This window comes from Halichoerus grypus, chromosome 7, assembly GCF_964656455.1.
Source record: "Halichoerus grypus chromosome 7, mHalGry1.hap1.1, whole genome shotgun sequence".
NCBI classification, from domain to species: domain Eukaryota; kingdom Metazoa; phylum Chordata; class Mammalia; order Carnivora; family Phocidae; genus Halichoerus; species Halichoerus grypus.
Window position 1 is genome coordinate 141,083,222 of NC_135718.1, and position 24,405 is coordinate 141,107,626.

General features: G+C 38.3%; 1 protein-coding gene across 10 annotated transcripts in view; it reads right to left on the bottom strand.

Annotated features, from left to right (window-relative positions):
* Positions 1-2,802: 2,802 nt before the first annotated feature.
* The window catches only part of ESRRG (estrogen related receptor gamma), a 565,965-nt gene continuing 544,362 nt past the window's right edge, over positions 2,803-24,405 (bottom strand). For all 10 annotated transcript variants that reach the window (XM_078078363.1, XM_078078359.1, XM_078078361.1 and 7 more), the window contains 2 exons: positions 18,968-19,237; positions 2,803-6,738 (listed from right to left, as the gene is read on the bottom strand). In XM_078078363.1, coding sequence (XP_077934489.1) covers positions 6,494-6,738; positions 18,968-19,237 — 515 coding nt within the window. In that variant the 3' untranslated portion in view covers positions 2,803-6,493. The remainder of the gene's footprint in view (positions 6,739-18,967; positions 19,238-24,405) is intronic.

Sequence of the window (24,405 nt, forward strand, 5' to 3'; positions counted from 1 at the left end):
AGAAATAGTAATGCAGTTCTGCTTTGAATTTAATTTAAACAGGAACAGGCAAAACAAATCTCTATGGAGGACATTTGACAATAATAAAATATTTCTCCCAGCGGGTGAGCTGGTAGCAATTGTATTGTTGCAATCCAAGCTCACGTTTCAGTAGGTCATTACCATCATAACAAGCCCTTGGACCAACTGGCATGGACATGCAACATTGAGCCCCTGATGGGCACATTATTTCAGACCTTTAACTTCATGGAGAACAAGACAAATACTCCTGGGAAAGGGGGATTATATTTTGAAATTCTTTTCTTTTCTGTTTTGTTTCATAATAAGATGAGGGGGGCAATCAATCTGCTGCTACTTGTTTCATTGTGTTCTTTCCACCCTACCAAGGGGCCCGAGAAGCTAGACTTCCAGATTCGAAAGGGCCTGAAACACTGATTTAAACCCTTCGGTAATCTCTGGGACTGTGGAAATAGCCATTCAGTATGCGAACCATCACGGATGAAACAAGAAACTGAAACAGACCCCTTTTCTTTTCCAGTCTGATCACAAATTAAACTTCACAATAAGCAAAGTGTACCTAAAGTTTTTGCATAGGCCCAAGAGTGAAATATTTGATCTCTGTTCTCATTTCTACCTCTTACTTACCTAAATCTGCAACTTGGAAAACGTAGGGAAGAGAGGTCATTCTGAGAAATGAATTTTGTTCGAATTTTGTTCCTGTTTTGTTTTTCAGTAGGGAAAAACAGGTAGTTGAGCCATACCTAAATTCATTTTCAAGCACACGGAAGGGTCAAATGAGGATTTTTTTTTTTTTAAAGGGATCGTGAGATATTCTGCACAAGGTTTTGAGCAGCTATCTCTACTTTCAGATGGGGCATAACCAGAGGATGTGGCTTGGGAGCCACCAAATAGAATGTGTCCCCCATGTGGCCAGGGAAGAACGGGTGGGAAGAGAGGACCAGCCAGTGTGTGGGGAAGGGTTGGGAGAAGTGGCGGTCAAAACAATCCAGGTGCATTTCATTGGCCTTGTGATTAACAAGGCTGAATCTTTTTGTCATGATATTAAAAAAAATTAGTCTAAAACTCTCACAAAAATTCAGAGCCAAGGTACTAGAAGTTTTTATTTTTTCTGGATATTCCTGGCCTATATGAGTAACATACAAAAATTTGAAGCATCATTTTCTCATGTTGTCTTCACATTACAATCACCTGGAGATTATTTTAAGCAGGCTCCATGCCCAGTATGGAGCCCAACGTGGGGCTTGAACCCACAATCCTGGCTCAAGACCTGAGCTGAGCTCAAGAGTCGGACGCCCACCCGACTGAGCCACCCAGGCGCCCCTGGAGATGGTTTCCTGAACTGTTCAAAAGCCCAGGCCACAACTAAACCCCAACCTTCCGTGGGTGGGATACGAACATCGGGAATCTCGAACACTCTTCAGGGGATTCCAATCTGTGGCCTAGTTTGGGAACCACTAGATTAAAGCAAAGTCCTTTATAAACGTCAGGTGAAAATAAAGGCGATCCCTTGACACAAACACATAACCCATTTGTCAGTTATTCCTTGTTTATCTATCAAGAAATAAACATGTTAAAACGTCAAAATCCTGTTTTCTTTTCTTTTACACCTGAGGCATCTCTGATAAATACGTCAATACCAGCGAAGTTACTGTCATAATTCAGAATTAGAAAAACCAGCAAGAGAAGTCTGACATCCAAGTTCCTAAAGGCGTTTGCGTGTGACTTACATATTTTTTAAGAGAGGACCTCGTTGGAAGATTACAGACACGCTTTCCCCTGTTGGGTCTGTATCTTGCATTGTGTCAGTTTCCGCCCAGGTACTTTGAAAATACCCAAAGGAAAACACCTCGGATCCTCTGCTGAGCTGTTGCCACTCGAAGGACACGAACACAGGAAAAGACCCTGTGTGATGCTGCAAGCTAGCGCAGCTTGGTGATTTAGGTAATCTCACGCCCCGAAATCGGATTGCGTTTAGTGGCCTTTGTGTCACCAGCCTGCGCTAGAGATCCAGCCACCTCGGAAAGGTGAGAAATACGGTGGGCAAACACAATGACAAAACACTCTCAAGATGGGCAGAGAAGCCAAGAAAGCACGTATCAGCACCTCGGTGATGGCTCCAGGAGGGTCCGGTGGACGCGCTGCTTGACCGGGAGCAACAAGGGCCGTAACCTCTCCGAGTGAGAAAAGCGAGGGGAGGCCATTTGCTGTGAGCAGTGCTGTTTAACCCTCTTGAATTCGAAGACAGCTCCCCCTCCTCGCGCACACAGATCTGTAAGCTCCGCTGTTGATTTCCCATTCAGGAAATCTGGCCGGCAACCCCCTGCTGCTCCACGAGGCCTGCAGCTCGCTGACGAGCTCCGTGCAAGCCCGTGATTTAATTGTGGATGGAGGGAAATAATAGGTATCTCTAGCAGGTTTTAATATGATCTTAAAATAGGGGGAAAGTTTTCTGTTATGACATTGACATAGAGGCGATGATTTTGAGTAATGCAGGATGATGTGGAGATGCTTTAAGATTAAATAAGAGCTATATAAAGGCTTGTCAGAATGAATTCTAATGTGCCATGAGACACTTTGCATACTCTTAAATATGCAAAATGTCTCTTGGCACCCTAGAATTCATTCTGACAAGCCTTTATATAGCTCTTATTTAAACTCCTACTTTATTTTTAGGGGATAGGTACTCAGAGATACTCTTTGAATGGAAGCAACAAAGGGCAGTGTTTATTGATTTCGTTCTTTAGTGGGGGGAACAAAAAGAAACACGATACAAAAGAGCAATCAAAAGTGGAAGCTTGTTTAATATTGCTCTACCATCATCCTGAAAGGCATAATAATTTGAGTTACACATCTGAACTGATTGGAGTTACAGAATCATATCTCCTTTTTGCATTTAACAATATATACAATATAAAATAAATACATTTACACAAATGGACATTTGCTGGAGCACACAGTATGGTACACATCACAAAAATATACAATTGATTGCTTTACAGATGTGAAGCCCATCTACAGCTATAGACATGGTTTTATTATTATTATTATTCTTTTTACTACTGGCTATAATGCAACTCCTGGATTATGATAAGCAGTTTAAATTTTTTGTCCTTTTACGATCTTTGCACATAAGACTGCCATAAAATGTTTTCCTAGGCAGGTAAACAGAGACGCTTAAATAATTAAAATACAATCACCAACACCCATTTTCTCTTCTATAAGAAAAATAGCAGTTTTAAATATTTCATATCTTTTATGTTATCATTTAAATGCAAAATAGTGGAATAAATACAACAATCTGATCTGATTGAAACACAAGTGTAACTACAGGAAGTCACACCATCCTATTGCTTTAAATAAGAACAAACCTCTAAAAGAAGCAAAATACAAATTTAAATCATATGGCAAAAACATACACTTTTATAACTTTCAAAAACTTCACATTAAGTAAATGGTCTTGCTTGAAACTTGAAAAAACTTACCTCGAGCGAGGTTTAAGATGAGCATTTTACCCTAAAGCCCGTGCAGTTCTTTTAGATCTACGTTTTAAGTTGTGTTTCCTATTTGTGAGATTCGTGTTCTCTGTAATGCCGAGAGTCACTTAAACTGAAAACTAAAATTTGTACTTGATTCTTTTTTCCCCATCTCCATCTGGTGTTTTCAGTTGGTTGGCTCTGTGTTCTGAAGCCCAAGTACTTTAATGTGATACAGTGAAAACAATGGATATAGCATATATATTTTACTTATATATAGTGTGGTTGAATAGTAGCAACTTAAACCCTGCACAAACGTTCTGGAAAATAATCTTTTTAAATACTCACATATATAAATAATCTTATAGAATCAGCACCTTTTGTTCCCAGGAGTTGTATTTTCTGTTGTTATTTTTTAAAGGGATGTGCCAATTTCTGAACTCCTATCACAGCTATAAATTTCAAGTTATTGACCATCTGAATGAATTGCTAATGATGATTTATCTAGAATCACACTACAGCCACTTCTCTACTGAGAAACCACAATCTACGATATAGTCCCATATAGCTAATGATAGATACACAGTATTCCTAGCACTAGGCTGATGAAACATCAACCCAAGGTATTTTGTTTAAAGCACACAAAGTAGCAATAGTTTTGGAAACGTGTCCGCACCAAAAAGTTTTGCAACAACACAGAGCTAGTTAATAACAACATCTGAGAGATGATTGAGTGAAAGCCATATATACAGCATTTAAAAATTAGACTTATCTATATTCTTGAAATATTCAAAGTTTTATTTCTAAGCTATACATTGGTATTCTATAATAAACCGTTAGAGAAATTATTCCTTGTTTTGAAAATATTATTATGATTTTGATGTGTATCTGTTCATAATGAGTACTTGTTTGGAGTTTCAATCTCTTAATTATTATTAGGAAGAACCTTATTACTGGTAAGGAATAGAATATACTACTGTAGTCTCCTGAGGAATTGTACATCCAATATTGTCTCTAATTCTACCCTGTGTCTAAAAGCACACACCACAAGAATTCCAAACACCACAAGAAGAACAAGACAACAGTCTTTGAATGCAACATAAAATTCAGAAAAGCACAGCAAACATGAAACATTGAAAAGCTGAACTACATTTCTTTTGTTTGTTAGGATTACAATTTTAATTACATCTGTGTACATAGAATAAGACTGTTCACATAGTACAGGGAGCAGCTACTAACACTGGTCCATTGGTATAGCATTTGATGGAGGTTACTGTTTATTGGTTATTCAGCGACTGTAGATTTCGGGGGCATCTAATTGATTTCTTCATTAGATTACACCTCTTAACAGTCTGGAACCTGACTGACTTTCTTGCTGTGAAAATACTGGTTGAAAAAGCACATATATTGGCTTAGCTCTTGGTAAAAACTGCAGATTAATTTAAACAAACATTCCTAAATGAATAAACTTATAAAGATTAGGTTTTAGAATTTGGTCAGGCATCTGCTGTCTTTGATGGTTTTTTTTTTTTTTCCCCCCAAATTCTGGCATTTGCCTTATTGCCTCTTAAATGAATACTGGCTCACAGCTCCTTCTGAGACAAGGTCTGTAACTTTGCAAACAAGCAGTATCTCATTCCTAACCACCATGGCAGCTAGAAATCATATGGCAACTATACCTCCCAGGTAGAGAGGTGCACTCCTGATCACTCTACGGATCTGTACTCCATGTGCAGTGCTTTATAGACGTGACTACTCGGAGTCACTGCAGGTGTAATCTAATCCTTTGTGTCAGTGAACATTTAGGTAAACTGGAGCTCATGTTAAGAAATTGATGTTTGGGACCAGACTGGCACACGACATAAATTGCATCCGTGATAATATGCACCTTCCCTTCAACTATTGCTTGAGTTAGTTAAATTCCCATATTAATAAATGGCTGAAAAGTGGTAAAGCTGGTACAAAAAAATCTCCATTTGTAAGAAGAAACAAAACATTTTTAAAAATCTTCCTTCAGGATTCATTTGTCCTTCATTATTGTTCATAATTGTTCAAAGCCAGCACAAAATTGCAGTATTCTTATTTCTCTTTAGTATTGCATGAATGAATAAAGCTTAAACTATTCCCTGAAAAAGTTACATAGTAGCTAAACTAACAAATACCTGGAAGACTTGAAAAAACAATTAAGGAATCAAATGGCTGTAACTGATCTAGATGGAAAAGCAATGATAAGAAGCAGCCGATGCCACGTTGCTTAAGTTGTCTAATTAGAGGCTGCTCCCGTGAAATCTAATACTGCACTCAGTCAATTTGTCTGTGTTGCACTGTACTTTTAGGTACGTTGGTTCTCTCTCTTTGATTCCTTAGTCATTGGGGACGTTATGGTTCACAACAAGCTCACTGGTATCCATATTATGGATCTCCATCCTTTGGCAGGCCTGGCTTCCATCTCTCTTCAGTTAGAGACCTCTTTTAAAAGTTCAGCAGCAGAAGGAAGGAAGGAAGGAAGGAAGGAAGGAAGGAAGAAAGGAAGGAAAGAAGGAAGGAAGGGAGGGAGGGAGGGAAAGGCAAGGCAAGGAAGGGGACAATTCCCTTACAACTAGAGATATTTCCAATTTAGGAGAGAGGGGAAGGACAAGAAAAGAGAAGGAGGTGAGTAGGAGGAGGAAGGAAGGACAGAGGGAAGGAAGGAAATGAAGGAGAAAGGGAACCAGTAATGAAGGAAGCCAAGAAATGAGGAAGAGGACAAATAAGGGAGGGAGGAAAAAAAAAAATAAGGAGGGAAGGAAGGGAGAAGGAAGATGAGAAAAGGGAGAAAGACACTCATCAGGAAGATACAGAGGAATCTGAAAGCTGCTTCATAGTCTTGCTGCTAAATGATCAGTGCAGTCCGTTGATTTTTGATGTTGGTAACTAAACTCTAAGTTTCTTCGACTTCACTCTGGGGTTTATTTTCCCTTTTTCGGCGTGCAGGACAGGAAGGCCCAGGAAGCTTTTAGTCAGACCTTGGCCTCCAGCATTTCCAAAAAAAGTTTGTGCATGGGCACTTTGCCTTCTAGTTTGATGTTGTAGAAGTGCTGCACTGCCTTGGTGGAGGTCTGCCTCAGCAGGGGCAGCGTCATCAGCATCTTGCCGGCCCTGCGCGGGTCTTCCATGTGCTGGCCGGCCTCGTAATCCTGCAGCGCCTCGTGTAACACGTCCTGAAGCTTCTGAACAGCCTCCACGTCTTCTATGTGCATGGAGTCTGTACAACAAAGCGCAACACAGAATCATGTCAATAATAACCAAAACCCATGTGGGGGAAGTTCCACAGTACACTTGATATTCCCTAAGCGCTAAGCTGTGATTTGCTCCGAGCACTTTCCATTTCCAAAAAATCTCTATTTTTTTTTTTTTCTAAATTTCCCTCCAGGAGATGATTTCCAATATGGATTTAGAGCACGGAAATTACTACCAAAATATCCATTATTTAAAAGTGCGTTTTTTTTTTTTTTCCTCCTAAGATGGAGCAATCAGGGAAGACTTTCTTTTAATAGATGACAATCTTGGTTACTTTATTCATTATCTCATTCATATATTTATTCACCCATTCAACAATTATCAAAGGTCATCTATTGAAAGTATTATTCCAAGTGCTATGGAGGTAACATTGTCTAAAATTATGATGTTGCCCTCAAAAAGCCCGTATTTCCCAAAAGGAAAAAAAAAGTAGATGACCAAGGTTTTAAGAACTCAGTATAAATACACCGAATTTGGGGCGCCTGGGTGGCTCAGTCAGTGAAGCGGCTGCCTTTGGCTCAGGTCATGATCCCAGGCTCCTGGGATCGGGTCCCACATCGGGCTCCCTGCTCAGCAGAAAGCCTGCTTCTCCCTCTCCCTCTGCCTGCCACTCTGCCTACTTGTGCTCTCACTCTCTGTGTCAAATAAATAAATAAAATCTTAAAAAATAATAAATAAATAAATACATTGAATTCAACACTATGTTCAGGTATAGACTATACAGAAATCACAATAAAGTGCTTATCCTTTCAAGATTTTCAGTGTACTGTTAAGTTCATCAAAGCATCCTTACACAGTCCGCTTCTACTGAAAAACAAACGAAGTCTTTAGATTAATGAGTTCTGAAATATTTTTCACATTGGTGAAGGTGAACTTTGCCCTTAAGTGACTCATTTAAAAATCTAATTCAATCAAGCAAGGAAAGGGTTAACAGGGTTGCCACAATTATTCTTTTGAGAAATGTGAGATGTGGGGGAAAAGAAAAGTTACTGCTCTAGCTCTAAAACAGACACTTAATTATATACAAGTTTGAATCATTTAGCACGTTTTATTGATTCTGATGACAGTTTATCTGTTAATTACACATAATGGAGTCTTTGGGGGATTCTTCATGTTTAATAATTCTTGTTCTCTGAGAATGCAGAGCTCTAAGATATATGTAGTTAGCCTAATCTTTCATATAATTCAAATATCAGTTCACATGCACAAAAAGAGAGAGGAAATGTAATTTAAAATCAAGGGGCTAAACATATGATAAAAAAAAATTATGGCAACATAATTAAAAGGCTGACAGTTATAACCAGGAACATGTTTAAAAATTTCTTTGTATTTTGTTGTTGTTTTTTCTCTTACACTGTCATTCTGAAATTTTTTCACCATATCATTGGTAAACTGACCACTGTTTACATGAGGTGGTTAATGACACGTTTCTCAAAAAGAGTTTTAAATAACTTGGAATACAGTGGCTTAGGAGGCTTTACCACTCAAGTCAACTCCTGCCTGGATGAGCCAAGAGGAGGAACTCTTCCAGGTTGTTAAGGTTGATAGAGTGGTTGATAGTGTCCCTGGTGGAACTCAGGACATTTCCCAACACATAAGCTAGCCGGTCCCTATAGATTGTTTCTACCCAGGCTTCTCTCCCCTCTGGGTCCTTTCAGTGAGACAATCCCATCCACTTCCTGCGTGCCTTCTCACAGCAACAAGCACACATCATTTCAAAGATGTCTACGGGCTGGCAATGTGAGAGAGGGAAAAACTGTCACGGAGCTCACAGCGCACACTGCATTTTTTTTTTTTTTTCTATTTTTCCTCTGAAATGTTATCTGAAGGGAAAATGGTGGGCCTGGACGCACACTAATGGTGAGCGTCCAAGGACACAAAAAACTGACCTTGCACATGAGGGAAGGGAGATAAGGTGGACTTACCCAATCTGTCCTGGGACTCAAAGCACTCGAAGTGAAAATGGGAATAAATGGATAGGGAGAAGAGGAACTGCATCTTTACAGACAATATTAAAACAAATAACTATTTTCCCACCAGACCAAAAAAAAAAAAAAAAAATCTGAACATAGTTAGGTCTAACTCGGGTTTCTTTGTATCAAAATATGCTGCTAGAATGCATACCACTGCATGTGGCATTTCCTTTGTTAAAAAAGAAAATGAGTTAAAATGATCTTCTGAGTCCATTTTATTCAACCTTCCATCTTCATCAAGAATCTTCTCTACATTCCTAATGAAGACATTTCCAGATGTATGTAGAACATTCTATTTTATAAGGGACAGAACTGCTCCTTAGAAATGTCTTCCTCAGATTTTTCCAAATTTGTCTACAACATCCGTCCTTCGGTCCTGGTTCTAAATACTGGAACGATACAGAATAAATGTCCTTCTTTTCCATGGCAGATCTTTAAATACTTGAAGGGACTGCAGAGTCACCTCAGCCCCCACCCCAAGCCTTGTCTTCCCCACTACTCTTGCCCAGCAGGAGATATATTATAGGATGTCACAGGAAATGAGGCGAGAACAAATAGCAGAGAGATATGCTCACAAACAGCAATTAAGACTTCAAACTATTCTTTAAAGGCTGTGATTTAGCTTGAGAGATTTAAAAATGATTTAATCAAATTACTATGATAATTTAACTTCCCATTTACAGAAAAGATTCTAACTCATTTTAGCTTTACCCATTCTCGGATCTGCTAATACTTCAAATGCAAACTCACTAAATCTGAACTATTTAATTAGACCATGATTCAGCTGGCAGACTGCTGAAGAAAATATTAATCTCCATTAGGGATCCTAGTTCAAGTTCTGGCTCTGTGGCTTTAATCTCTGTTTTGCTCTTTGGGCTACATTTATACATTTATGCTAGGCTCAATAGAACTGGCATTAATTTATGTAATTATTTAGCTTTGGTTGTTGGAGCTGGTTTCTTTTTAACTGTATATTTTAAAGGAAATGGTCCCAGTATTGTGCTAATGAAAACCAGTGAAAATTAATCATGGGAATCATAGGCTTAGGAACTAAGTAGACATGGTGAGCCTATCCATTAAAAACACTGGGTGAGTGGTTAAAAACAAGGATGTCTGGGCCCAAGTCCAGACCTATTAAACAGAAAATTTTAACTAGATCCAAGGCATCATCTGTATTTTTTAAATATCTAGGTGCTTCTACAGCCAAGCCAGGGTTGTGAACTACAAAACCAGACTGCTATTCTAAAAGAATCCAGATTTCAAAAGATAACCAGTGTTCACATGATGCACGTATTGTCAACCATATATTAAATTTCAACACTTAATAATAAAATAGAACCCCTTCATTGAATTCCAATATTTTATTCTGTGAAGTGGGACCATAAAGGAACATGTCTAGTTCAGATCACTACTTTGGGAAGGGAGCTAAATATCCTCACACCTACAGCTGCAAAATTTGGTGAGACTCAGAGTCATTGCAAAAGATGATTTGTCAATTGCCCACATGAATAGGGTAATAAGGGGTGAGCAGATGGGACTCTCCAATCACTAAAGGAATGAAGCACCACATGGTGGAAAAGATGGAGAAGTGAGCAAAGGTCTATTTCTTAAAAGATAATTTGATCTCAAAATTTTTATCTGCAATATATACGGAGCCTAACAGAGCGACCCTCCTGGCTGCCATCGGCTGGGTACTGAGGAACATTGGGTGACTGTAATGCAAACTAGCTCTTGATTGACATAGATAGTTGACCCTAAATTTCAAAAAATGGTGCCAATCATAAACTTTCTAGGAAGATGGCAGTGGCGGCAGCAAGATATTTTAATCTTTCCAAATCTGCACATAAAAAAAAAAAAAAACAGAACTAGATGGCCAAACTAAAAACCCATAGACAACACTCACAAATGAAACTAAGTGACAAGGTATCCCCAAGATACACACACACACACACAATCAGGATTCTGTGTGTTCCTAGCTCTGTCCACGGAGAAGGCCTAGGAAGGATGGCCAAGCCAGGAATGCAATAATTAGCAATGAGCAACCTAGTACCCAGCTTATAATTAGATTCCAGGCTTCAGCTGGGAAATATTTAAGATAAGTATGGAACATCTTATAGTAGATAGAAAGAACACTATCTACAACTACTAAGTCATTCAGAAAGATTCCAGAAGCCAACCTGAAGAGACTCCTGCTGACCCAAAATGGGACAAGTTGAGCTTCCACAAAAGGATTATAATTGCAATTAATTGAAATCCACTGAATAGGGATGCCCGGGTGGCTCAGTTGGTTAAGTGTCTGACTCTTGATTTCAGCTCAGGTCATGATCTCAGGTTGAGATCAAGATCTGTGTTGGGCTCTACACTGGACATGGAGCCTGCTTAAGATTCTCTCTCTCCCTCTCCACCTCCCCCTACACTGCCCCACTTGAGCTCTCTCTCTAAAGAAAAGAAATAAGGAAGGAAGGAAGGAAGGAAGGAAGGAAGAGAAGGAGGGAGGGAAAAAGGAAGGAAGTAAGAGAGGGAGGGAGGGAGGGAGGGAGGGAGGAAGAAAGGAAGGAAGGAAGGAAGGAAGGAAGGAATCCACCAAATATGTTTAAATAAATTTGAATATAATGACATTTTAAAAAGATAGGGCATCAATTCTTTATTTTGAAAACTGGCAAATGAAGGGAAAGAATCAAGCTCCTATATAAACTGAATCATCAGTCATCAATAAGAGATGAGAAAAAGCATATATATATACATATATATATACATACAGATTTATATAAATAAGTATCCCAATGATTGAATGTAAAAAAGAGATGAAAGAAAATCAAAGATCATCATTTTGCAACCCCCAGCAATGAATGGATTTAGGTAATGAGCATCAATAGCTGCTCACAGAGCACAGAGACAACCGGACGCCGTATGCCTCCCAATGAACAGCTCACTGCCTACAGGTGTCACAGGGATTGAACCTGAGCCTGATTAAGTCTCTGGATCCAGTTGTTAATTTGCACAAAATGCAAAGGGCAGAGAAACATGATGAACTGCACCCAGAGTATGCAATCTGTAACATCCAGACTGTGGGAAATTCTGCAGGTCAAATGCCCTGGCTTCTTCAACAGAGAAATTGGAAGAAAATGAAAATGAAAGATGAACTTTTAGATTAAAGGAGAGTTAAAAACTCCATTAAAAAATTTTTTTTGGAAGTGGGCAAGACTAAACTATCATGTCTGAGGATACACATTTAGTGATAAAGTCATAATGAGACATGAGGAAGTGATAAAAACTACAACAGGATAGTGATTACTTTTGTGGGAAAGGGGGGGGCAGGCGGTGAGATTGGGACAAGACACATGGAGGGGTTTCTGGGATATCTAATAAATTTTCATTTTCCATCCTTGCTCATATTGCCATTGTGACAGACAGCAAAATGGCCCCCAAGATACCCAGGTGGTCCCTCCCTGGAAGCTGAATGTTACCTCCTAGATTATCCAGGAGGGTCTTCAATGAAGTCAAAAGTATCCTTATGAAAAGGAGGCAAAGGAAGAAGAAGGCAAGGTATGGTGCTAAACTGCTGCCTTTGATGATGGAGGAAACGATGTAACTCAAGCAATGCAAGGAATGTCACTCTAGAAGCTGAAAAAGGCACAGAAACAGGTCCTCCCCTCGAGCCTCCAGAAGGATCACTGCCCTGTCTTTATCTAGTCTTTAACCTTATGAAAATGCTTCTGGACTTCTGACCTCCAGAACAGTGAGAGAATAAATATGTACTGTTTAAAGTCACCAAGTTGTGACAATTGGTTGGAGCAGCCATAGAAAACTAAGGCACTCCTTAAGTTATACATCCTGTTTGGGTGTGTTTTTCTTTTAAATCTATGTTTTATTTCATATTAAATTGGTGAGAGACAGAGACGGAGAGAGGGATAGTGAGAAACTTCCAATGGAATGGTCCCTTCTGGAAAGTAGTGAGTTAAGCAGAATTCCGAGCAAGCCGGCAGAAACACTTGGCAAAAATGCCAAGGAAGCTGTTCACATACCAACTAGGAGGTTGGATCAAAAGACTTTTTAGGTCTTTCCTAATGCAGGAAAATTATAATTCTAATGTTGGAAATAGTAATAACAATTCTTATTACGCGCTTTATCACGGCGAGAACAGAACTGATTTTATAGCTTTCCATTGAGACACACACATTTTGGGGGGAGGACTATTTTCCTCATTTCTGGCTCTGGCTATCAAGCCAGACTTCGACATTTATACCAGCCCCACAAATCACTCCTCTACTGTGTTTATATTAGGGGTTGAACCACAGATCCAGAGCCCCTGGTTTCTTTCCTCCCGGCTTCCCTCTCATAAATCCCAAATTATTGTTCCCATTATTCTGTTTACCTTGCGTAATCGGAATTCCCTGCTAAGACTCTTGTTTCTCTACAAGTACTCAAGGCCTCTCTCTCCCTCCAATATCTAACACCTCTCCAGGAGCTTTCTAACTCCCTCTACTAGAAGTGATAAAGACAATTATACTCAATAAGTGAATGTCGAGGGGCTCCTGCGTGGCTCAGTCGGTTGAGCGTCTGACTCTTGATTTGGGCTCAGGTCGTGATCTCAGGGTCCTGACATGGAGGACCCCACCCCCACCCCAATCCAGTTCCCTGCTCAGCAGGGAGTCTGCTTCCTCTGTCTCCCTCTCTCTCTGCCCCTTCCCCCACTCATGCACTCTCTATTTCTCTCCTTCTCTCTCAAATAAATGAGTAAGTAAATCTTAAAACAACAAGTGAATGTTGATAACAACTTGGGTGGTAAATATTTCAATCTTCCACAATATCATAAATGATCTGCACCATGCTAATGACCTTTTTATAAGGGATTAGTCATTATCTTAAGATCTGTAAATGAAAATAATGTTATATTATGTCATTCTCTAGAAGTAAAGCAATTGTATTTATGTGCTTATTACGCAGTTGGAAGCACAGACACTTGTAGCAAATATTTCTTACACTATGTCAAGGCATAGCGATCACTGAACGTGATAAGAAACACTTGAAAACCTACCTTTACTTTTTACATAAAAATTTGATATATCATAATAGGTATGAAATTAAAAGGTTACATTAAATAAAACCACCACCCACTTCAACTCAATCATATCATCTTAAGCAAAACTGAAATAATCCAAATAGCGATGGCAGATTTGAGCAAAAACCAAAGAAAAGTAGACTAGAAGATGGAAAATCATAATTTTGATTTCCCAGAGAGTAGTAATTATGGTTTGGTCTGGGTAAAAGTTAAATATAAATATCTACCTGCCACAAAAGACCTACCCATACTTATTTCTTATTAAATCCTATAAAGGTAGTAAACATTTTGTTTCCAAATCTTTTTTATCACTTTCAAGAGTGGTTTTATACTACGGGAACTCCAAGAAGACAGCAAGATAAAGTGAGTGCAAAATTCTAAACTAAATTAAAAGTACTAATTTCGGTTGGCAGATGTAAAATTGCATTGGCTAGTCTTCTGTGTTGATCCTTTTAAAGACGTTGTATCTACTTATTTGTGGAATAGAAATAGCTTATTGATAGCAAGGGACAGAGGGTCCAACCCTCTGCCTCATAGTGGTAACACATCTTTATCAGCTTGCTTCAGTTACCTGCAAAAATGCTATTGGACATGTCTACCTCACAGGCATGTCATGGAAATCAAATGAGATTCCCCAGCAAAAACTGAAAAAAAAAGAAGTGTCTACAGAAAGATTCTAAAAAAAGGATAATCACTTGATCAATATCTAAAACTAGGTCTAGAATATCACATCAGCAAATTTAGTCAAAATTTCAATAAAATTGTGTTTGAGGGCCCAGGAGATACTAAGGGACTGAAGAGGTTTTTCACTTTTATACTAATTGTTCAGATCCATGAAGATGTTAATATCCCTATATTACAAATTCAGCATTAATACACACATAACCACACACAAAATATGTGACCAAACTCACGGCCCTCACTCAAAAGTCACTGACATAAAAATTTTAGGCCATTTAACAATATGAGACATTATTCACCTGCCTCATGTTACAGACAAGAAAACAGTTATGTGATTAAAGCACGCATTCTTAAAGGAAGTAAAATTTGGAATTGGAAAGTAGGGAAAATCTCTCTTTTTAGGTAAAATGCATATCTATCCAGTACACAAACAGATACATATTTTCATGATATTAATATTTCATTGGGGACTTATTAAGAAAAAATATCTAAAAAGGCTACCCCAAGGGAGAGATAATGAAAAAAGACTGAAAAACGAGACCAAACTTATATGACTAAAGATGGCCCTCATTCCAGTCTCCTACAGTAATCATAAGCTTTCTATCCCTTGAAATTATATCACAATTCTACACATCAAACATTTGTTTTCAAGAACAAAATACTGTCAGGATGTGGTTATAATTACTTATGATTTGAAATTGATGACCAAAATATTACTCACAGCTTTATATCAACAGATGCTATTATCCTAGAAGTATGGTGTAGAAATAAAAAGAAAAGTCAGCTTTAAGCATAGATTCTGTTTATTCTTGAATGAGTTGGGCTCACAGGGCTCCAGGTTGGAGGCAGGGCTGGGGATACCACTTGGGATGAGTGACAGCTGTGAAGCTGGAGGGCCTTGTGAGCAAAAGAGAATGACCAGACTAAAAGTAATTCTTACTCTTAAAGTGCTTTAGTCTTCTACTATATAAAAATGAATATATCTCCTTGGGGCCAGTGATAATAGTTTCAAACAAATTCTTAAACATAAGAATCAACAGAACCAAACTGAGACAACAGAATCACATGAAATCATCTTACCCAAAATGCATGTAGTAATATTTCACTAAATTTTCCAATGAAGACATAAAATTAATTATAGAATCATAAAACTCCCCAAATGGAAAGAATTCTAGAGATGAGTCTAACTTCTTGGTGTATGGATGAGAGAACGGGGCCTAACAACATTATTACAATGTTAACATTGTGACTCAGATTTTCCTTTTTAAATTCAATTGCACCCTGGGGCACCTGGGTGGCTCAGTCAGTTAAGTGTCTGCCTTTAGCTCAGGTCATGATCCCGGGGTCCTGGGCCCCGGGATCGAGCCCAGCATTGGGCTCCCTGCTCAGCGGGGAGTCTGCTTCTCCCTCTTCCTCTGCTGCTCCCCCTGCTTGTGCTCTCTGTCAAATAAATAAATAAAATCTTTTTTAAAAATTAATTAATTAATTAATTTAAAAAAATAAATTCAATTGCACAAAGATGTATCAGGGAGAAAATAACTGCCTAAGAGAAAGCTGGTGCTCAAAAGTAAGAAAGTATATAGTTTAAGTGAGCCTGTGAGTTTCTTACCTTCAAAAATAATTGGGACAATTATTTGGGGTTTCCAAATATTTGATTGTGAGAATGACAGTATTGGTTCATAATATATTGGTTTTTTTGGGTTTTTTTTGTTTGTTTGTTTGTTTTTGCCCATATCCTTTAAGATAGGGAAAGTTCTTCCAATGGTGTTCCTGGTGCTGTAAGTATTCCTGAATTCACATATGCCAGAAACAGAGCTACAAAAATATATGACAGGTATTATCAAGAAGACAATTCTCTGTTTCCTGAGCATAAGCACAATATTAATAATTATTGAATAAAGGCAGATGTTTAAAATAAGCTGAAATTGAGATTAATGAGACATTGGTTGTTAATACCTACAGCCATAAAGGGAATGCTAAGATACCTATAAATATAACACTAAAATCGAATTTTTTTTTTTTTTGCACAAAAACTCACGTTCATCTGAAATTTCTAACTATTGAAAGAAAAACTATGAGCTTTTTAGGGTATCTTTGAAACCATTTTTCATACTGATGTACTTTTGAGCAGTTTAAGAATCACTGGATCTAAGCAAGAATGAATCTATAACTTTATTACTGTCATCCAAGTAATGGTCAAAAAATGGAATAAAATAGCATCATATTGACAGTATGAAAAAAAAGAAAAGATTTCTGAGTGGTTTATCCCATGCTAAAATGGTGCGGTTTGGGGGTTGAATGCAGGAGAGAAGGGTCATATTTATATAGCACACGAGAGGTGGCACAATTTAGACATCAATATAATCCTTAATCTTTTCTCCTTTATTATGAACTCTGATTCAATTAACTTTTCTTGGTATTGAGAAGTTAAAAAAAGTTACAAGCATTTGCAGAATAACTTTGTGACATGGAGAAATTTCCTGAAAGAAGTTAATGTTACTCACTACCAGTATAAGAGAAAAAAGAGAGGGCCTGTTAACCATTTCTGGTTTTAAACAAGAAAACCAACTAAGGAGTTCTTTAAAGACTTTCTGATCACCAGTCATTGCTCTCAAGTAGGTCACTTCCTCCTTCTAACAGCAGAGTCTGTGGTATTTGAATATTTACATATCAAAACACTAATGATTATACTTCTAAACAACAGACAGAAATGCTGCTACTAATTAATTCAGGTACTCTAAATTACAATCCACAGCCATAAAGTATATATCTAACACCTAAAATTATAAGATTTTAGCAATCTTGATCAAGTTTTAGCATTGCTCAGCACTCACAATTAGTTAATAATTTAAAAAAGCATTATGTAATATAAAAGATATAAAACATGCTTGCTGGATTTTAAACATAATTGACCAAGTAGACGTTTTCAATTAGAATCACTATATGACTACCAAACAGAAATTCTTCCCCAAACCATTGCTACAGAATTTTTCATCTGACGACGAGAGATGCTATAACACGAAGTCCATGCAAACTAATAAATTCTCGGAAAATTTCTCTCCCATCTCCCACTTTGGTCTTCTAGAGAGCCAGACCCGGGGCATCTGAGATGTTTGCATCAACAGTGCCACTTGTCATAAAGAAACCTATGTTACAGTTTCACAGGGGAGGAGGAAAAGGGAGGTGAATGGTGTGCTCAGCAATTAAAAGTATGCAATGCTAAACTCCATTATGAAGACAAATAGGAAAGTACAACTTCATTGTTGAAAACAATTTCCCTCCTATCAGTCCAAGGATGCATGCATCAATATTGTAGATGAACTGTTAATTACAAAATCAATTAAAAATTATTTCTAAAAACAGTCACGCGTCCCTGGCTCTCACGGGGGCAATTTGGGCAGAAGGGTCTCATCTCACTAGGACCGCGCCAAATCACAAAGTCGTCATCCACAAGTAAGCAAAAGCAATCTGGTTTTTCATTTTTCAGCGCGGCTGAGCCCAGCCTGAGATTGATCGTCACATATGGCCCCAGAAAACAAACTGTCAATACCTTGAATGCTGCAGAATTTGAACAAATAGCCGTCCGCCCATTCAAGCCACTCATTGCATCCCATTTAACAGATTTTATTGACAGTTTCCTTCTTGTAATTAAAGGGAAAACTACTGGCCAGCAACCAAGATAAAGTTCAAAGATAGGGTCAAAACAAAAGCAGATGGAGGGGCACGGTGTGACTGTCAATGGTACATAGCATCAGAGCACGTTATTGACACGCAGGTATCTAAAGATCGGCACGTCATTAAGGAGGGATCTATCCTGAACTATATGCAAATGCTAAAAGAGACTTAAGACCACAATAAAGCATTAGGAGAGGCACAAAGGGAAAAACAACAAAGCAGCAACGATTTTTACTTATCAGAGATTGCTATTTTAGTACGTTTCAGTTCAAATGTAAAGACTGTTTATTCCCATAATTCTTAACCCTTACTGCATAGGTGGACCTCTCAGAGAAATACTCCAGCAGAAGTTGCCTTCTGCAGAATTCCAGAATACAAGAAAACAAGAGTATTCTTTGATAAGCAAAATGAAAAACAACACTACATATGTTTTTCCAACTGCAAAATGTGCATTTATGAGGGGGGAAAAGTGCTTTCTGGGTACCCACCGTGCACACTTACTTTCACTTGTGCCTACAAGACAATGGAGGTAATTTTGTCCCAAGACTGTCCATTTACACTACAAGTTAGGAAATGCACAGGCTGGTAAAAGTTTCACCACTTTCAAGAAGTAAATATAATAAAAATAATTCAAGTGGACTTCTCTTATTTCTAACTTTTCACTAGAAAGCTGTAATGACTATAATTTTGCTGTCTCATACAGAATTTACAACTGGGTTTAGCAAATCCCTGAAGAAGAAGTCGAGGGAAGGGTAAAACTGAAATATTAAAAAATGTAACAATGACCATGTCAATATGCCAACCTGAATTAGCAAGAGCTATCGCTTTGAGGGTGACAAATTCTTCTTTCTCCAGCTTCATGCTCTTGTATTTCTTTACCAGCTGCAGGATAGCATTATTTAGGTCAAGAAGGCCTGCTAATTTGGACTGGTCTTCATCCATTATATAATCATCTGCATAGACAAGTTCATCCTCAAATGAAAGAGATCGGTATACGACACCAAGGATCAAAATTTCCATCCAAGCACTCTGCAGAAGGCTCATCTGGTCCGCCAGGGACAGCGTGGAGAAGCCTGCATGGGAAGATGGGCAGATCAAGTTACTTTAAAGCCATAATTTCATAATGCAACATTAGTTTCATATGGTAGTCGGCTTCTGCATCAGTGCTCAAAATTATGCTGAGCTTTGATTAGATGCTCTTAAATTTTCCCGATCATTTTGCGAATGGCAAAGTAAAAGTCACAAACCAGTTCAATTTGTTGGCGTTTTTTATAGGTTTTATAGACACAGGTGAGGTGACTATAACAAAAAAGTAGGTTTGTTTCTTTCATTTCAGAAGAAAATAATATGTAGCCTTTAAATATAATCGATTTCTGGCTACAGTTTTTATAAATGTCTTTCAGGAAGTCAGATTTTCATCCACTTCATGTCTAACAACTACTATTGATAAACAACATAAAAGTTAAAAAAAAAAAAAAAGAGCTCCCAAATAAAGGAAAACAGTTTAGACTCACACCGTAGAGTGCAATTTGGAAACATTTCTCATTGTAATAGTCAGATGCTCAGTGAATAATGAGTATTCGTACACCCCAAAGAGCCTTCTTAACTGGATATTTTGCACCCACTGATATATAACACGAATTCCTCTTACAGTGGTGTTTATTGGTATAAAAGAGAGTAGAATACTTTAGCAGCTTGGCCTCTCCACCAAATCAAAAAGCTGCAGTTTATTCTTCTTCTTAAGATCCAGTTATTTAAAAAGTTAAATATGGTGGCACCGGAGTTCCATGGATAGGATATAGGCAGAACCAGATCCTCAGTTTAAATACTGGCCCCGCTGAGCTCCTGGCTCTTTCACCGTGAGCAAGACAATTTACTTGCACCTCAATTTTTGTTTTGGGGACATACAAAATAACACCCAGCAAAATACTAATTTATAATATGCATTCAATAAATGTAGCTATATTAAATAGTATTTTTATCTGAAATATCTGGATGAGTCCTTTAATTCTTCACAAACAATCTGGTCTGAATTCACACATAACACACATACAGGCTTAAAGTTCCTTGTGAGCTTAAGAAAACATGCAAAAAAATGAAAAAGAAAATGTGGTTCAATAGCGAAAGAGGAAGTAGTAAAATTAAACCTAGTCAGGAGTAAAAATATTTATATCTCAGAGGGACTAGATCTGGATTCTAAACAGAAGTCTTAGTGAAGATACCTGATGATCAGCCACGTACTTTTTCCAAGAGTTCTAAAAAATAAATGTTTCTTAAATCTTCACTTTCATTTCTAATAATAATTTATGCCCAGGGATTGGTAATGCCCAGGGATTCCAAGGGTGAGCAACCACCCCTACGGTTACTGAGGACAATAGTACTATGATTTAAGATCCTGCCACCAATAATTCTATAGAAGGAGAAAATTTTAATAATGCAACTTATAAAATCTATTTTCACTCCTTCTCTAGACCCTGCTATCCAAATCATTACTATCCACTGCTGTCCAATCTTCTTAGTTTCCTGTTTATGGTCATTGCTTTTGTCTCATTTTTATTCATATCAAATTGTTCCCATCCCATGTGATATTAGAAACTACTGCACAATGAGGAAAAGAAAATGATTTCCTGCCCTGTTGGTGAAAACTAGTGGTTTGCCACTTGGCACCATTAACTGGAGTGTTTAATAAAATCATCAAGAGGGATTAGTCCAGCTTTTACTAAAGGCGGGTCTTAAGACATGTGTAAAAAGCATCTCTTTCATTGTTTATCAAGCCATTTACATATTACATGACAGATCTTCTTTTGAATTGGCGTCGTCAATCCTTCTTTCTCTTTTTCCACTCCTTTTCTTTTTTTGGTCATCCCATTGTGGGGTTACATAAATTTCTTATTAGAATTAGAGCTAAAACATGTGGTAACATTTTCAAGAGAGAGTCCAAGGAGAAAAATAATGACCTAGTCTGACTAGGTTAGGTTCCATTTGCTTTCGATCTTGAGACTGTTAATACTCACAGCAAACAAACCAATATTGCTCCTTTTGCTATCCCACTCCCCCCCCAAGAAAAGAGATGCGACGCACATCCAAATATCTAACTCAAGCAAAGGGAATGGTTGGGATTTGTTTTGTAAATGAAACAGATGAAGAAATAAATGATCATCTTAGGAAGTTATGAGCCAAAACGGATGAGTATTCTCCCTTTGCCTTCGTGTGCTCGCTCCTTTTCATGCTCCCAAGCAGTTTTTTCTGCTGCAGCAGATGGACAGAGTGCGTCGCCCAGAGCACCTTCCTGTGACAGCCCTATTCTCCCTCCCAGACACTGCTGTTAGTAAATAGATTTACACATTCTCCAATCTCCACACATCTTTCTGCCGAATAATTAAAAGCAGGATGATTAGTTTATTGAGTGGAAGGAGGAACTTTTTTATTGAGGTCCGTCCACGATTTTATCAGGCCCAGCACTTTTACGGTTGTCAAGAGGATGCAGGCATCCAATTTTTCTTATCTGCCTGATTAATACAAACGCTGTTTCAGGACGCATTAATTAACAGATACAAATCTACGTTCTCATGGAAGGATCAATACGGAGAAGAAAAGAGGCATCAATGTGAATTTAGTGCTGATGATGGAGAAGGCACGCTATCGACAGTTACGTGCACGGAAACTTTAAAGTTGCACAGGGGCCCTTTTGTCCCTGTGATTTACAAATGTGCAATTTTCAGCCATAACAAGGTTTCGTACATTTCTTTGGGGTTTAATTAAGCAAAAAACAATAAAATTTCATTTTTTTCCTAGGTTGATCCTGCAATTTGTTGGCTCTCTGTCGATGACTGTGTGTGTGTGTGTGTGTGTGTGTGTGTGTGTGTGTGTGTGTGTTTGAGAATCCTTCCTATAAACCTAACTTTTTTCTTTCACTTCTTAATGAAATAAAAAGAAAAAGGCCAGGGAGGATGGGGAGATGGATACAGCACAAAAGGTTTGACAAGTTTGCTTGCTTGATGTCCTCACATCTATTTCAGCTGGTTAAAGGAAGTGTAATTTTGCAAAAACGATAGGAAAAGGGACCATCCATGCTTTCCAGAATGTAAATAAAAGTCTGGACTTTTATCTCTTCGTGCTCTAGAAAGAGCTGAATCGCAATACTTTTAACCCTTTCCTACCACACCTCTGCATTCTGGAAGCTGGCACAAAGAGCTCTTATGCCCAAATACCTGGGTGACAGTGACACAGCCTTGTTAGGAGACTGTTGTGCTCACCTGGTCATGAAGGAGGCGGAGTACGTAACAGCTAACATCTGAATACCACAAACTTCTACCTGCCCTGCAGGAGTGCTCGCCATAGATACTTCCCATACATAACGACATGGATAAGATAATATTTTGACCAGCACGCCTGAGCAAAGTATAAAAGCCTAAATGGCCAAGATCTAAAATAAGCTGAGTTTAAGGAATTTTCTAAAAGCACAATGGCTCTCTTGGTGTACCCGTGCTTGTATCCAAATGACAATTACTTGTGTGCACCTGTGCCCGGTGCTTAGCGGTGTTTTATAGCAATCGGGCTACAAATGAGAGGTCCTCAGCACCTACACCATTTAGCTACCTCTCTCCCAAGTGAAATAAAATATGCTTCGCTGTTGTGTTGCTCGAACTTCATGTTTTGTACATCCCGGGATCTTAATCTTTGGTGTGTGACAGATTATAGTTTTAAATGTCCAGCCGTATTACAGCTTTTTAAAATACACTGATACATGGCACATTTTTTTCTCCTCCCCAGCCATGGCCCATTCCATGCATATTGCTGACAATCCTGATCTCTCTTCGTCTCCATCCTGGAATCAGTGCCATTTAATGTATCTCGGGCATTTTGCTAGCAGAATGACTCTCTACCTTGACCCACTGTTAAATAGCATGTTTATCTGCAATACAGCATGCTCCAAATAAACCAGATGACAGTTGGGAATAACATCATTTGGAAGGATTGAAAAGCATCTCAAGAGGCAGGTACCCCTGAAGTAATAGGCTTGAAGAAAGTATGTTTTGTGCCAACCCTCTTGCCTCCTTCCCCTAGAAACTTTGGAGGATGACAGTGGTACCATGGGCACTTGTCAACACTTTTTTTTTAGCCTGGCAAACTGATGCACTTTGCAGTCAACTTACAGAAAAGGCTAAGCATTTGAAAGTGTGAAGGGCAAAAAATATCTGACGGCTAGTCTTCAAAAATACACTTTCATTTCAGAAAGCATAAATGTTTATTTCCTGAGCGGAGTGTTGACAGAAATAGGCTGCAGTGCAGGCATTGGGGTTTAACCCCTGCTAGGCATTTTCTTCTCGGCTGCTTCCTTGAAACAGAGAGCAAGCATTTTAAATCTTCAGGGTGTCTGTTAATATCAGTTAATCATGGCATTGATTTGCCTGCTCACCGTTTTTGAACTGTAGTTTCTCTCTTCCACAAAAAATTGACAGTTTTCAACAAATAGCATATCATGCCAGAATTGTAATTACGCCGTAATGACTCACCGAGATGGTAAACGAAATTCACTGAGAGAAGCTGAGTGAGCACTGTGGCACAAGCTAGATTCTTTCTCTCCCATACAAATAAACCCAATGTTTACAGGAACTAGGGGAGAAAAGAATCACAATAGCACTAAGGTTTGGTCTTAGCTACCAACAGATACACAGATGCATAACCCTTGTTCGAGATAAACTTTATTTTTCAGCCAGTTGCTATTTTCATGTATGAGCCAACATACCATGTGTTGTATGATTCACAAAACACACAGCTCTGGGGTTGCACTGTGTGTGTATATAGAATATACAGAATTAACATCTATAGAGAGACCTTTATTCTAGTCTGCTTTTTAGAGAGATGGACTTTATGGGCTGGCACTCAGCAGGGGCTGGAGTTAGGCAAGTACAGATGGTCAAGTGCAAACGTGAAAGCTGGAATCTTTACTTGGTGCTATCAGAAGCACTTTATTGAAAACTTTATTATGGATGACAAATATTACCTATTACATTAGCACGTAAGCATTAGATACAATATCTAATTATTGTTATCTATTATCCTTTGAGTCTTTATTCTTTCAGTCTGACCATAAACCAGATTTCAATAATTCAGACTCCATTTCAATTAGTTGGGTCAAATACAAGAATAACTGACAAAAATGGGACAGCTCCCCTTCTTGGAATTTGATTCTGTTTTTCAACATTTGTTGATTCCCTGATAACTCTGTTTCTTTATT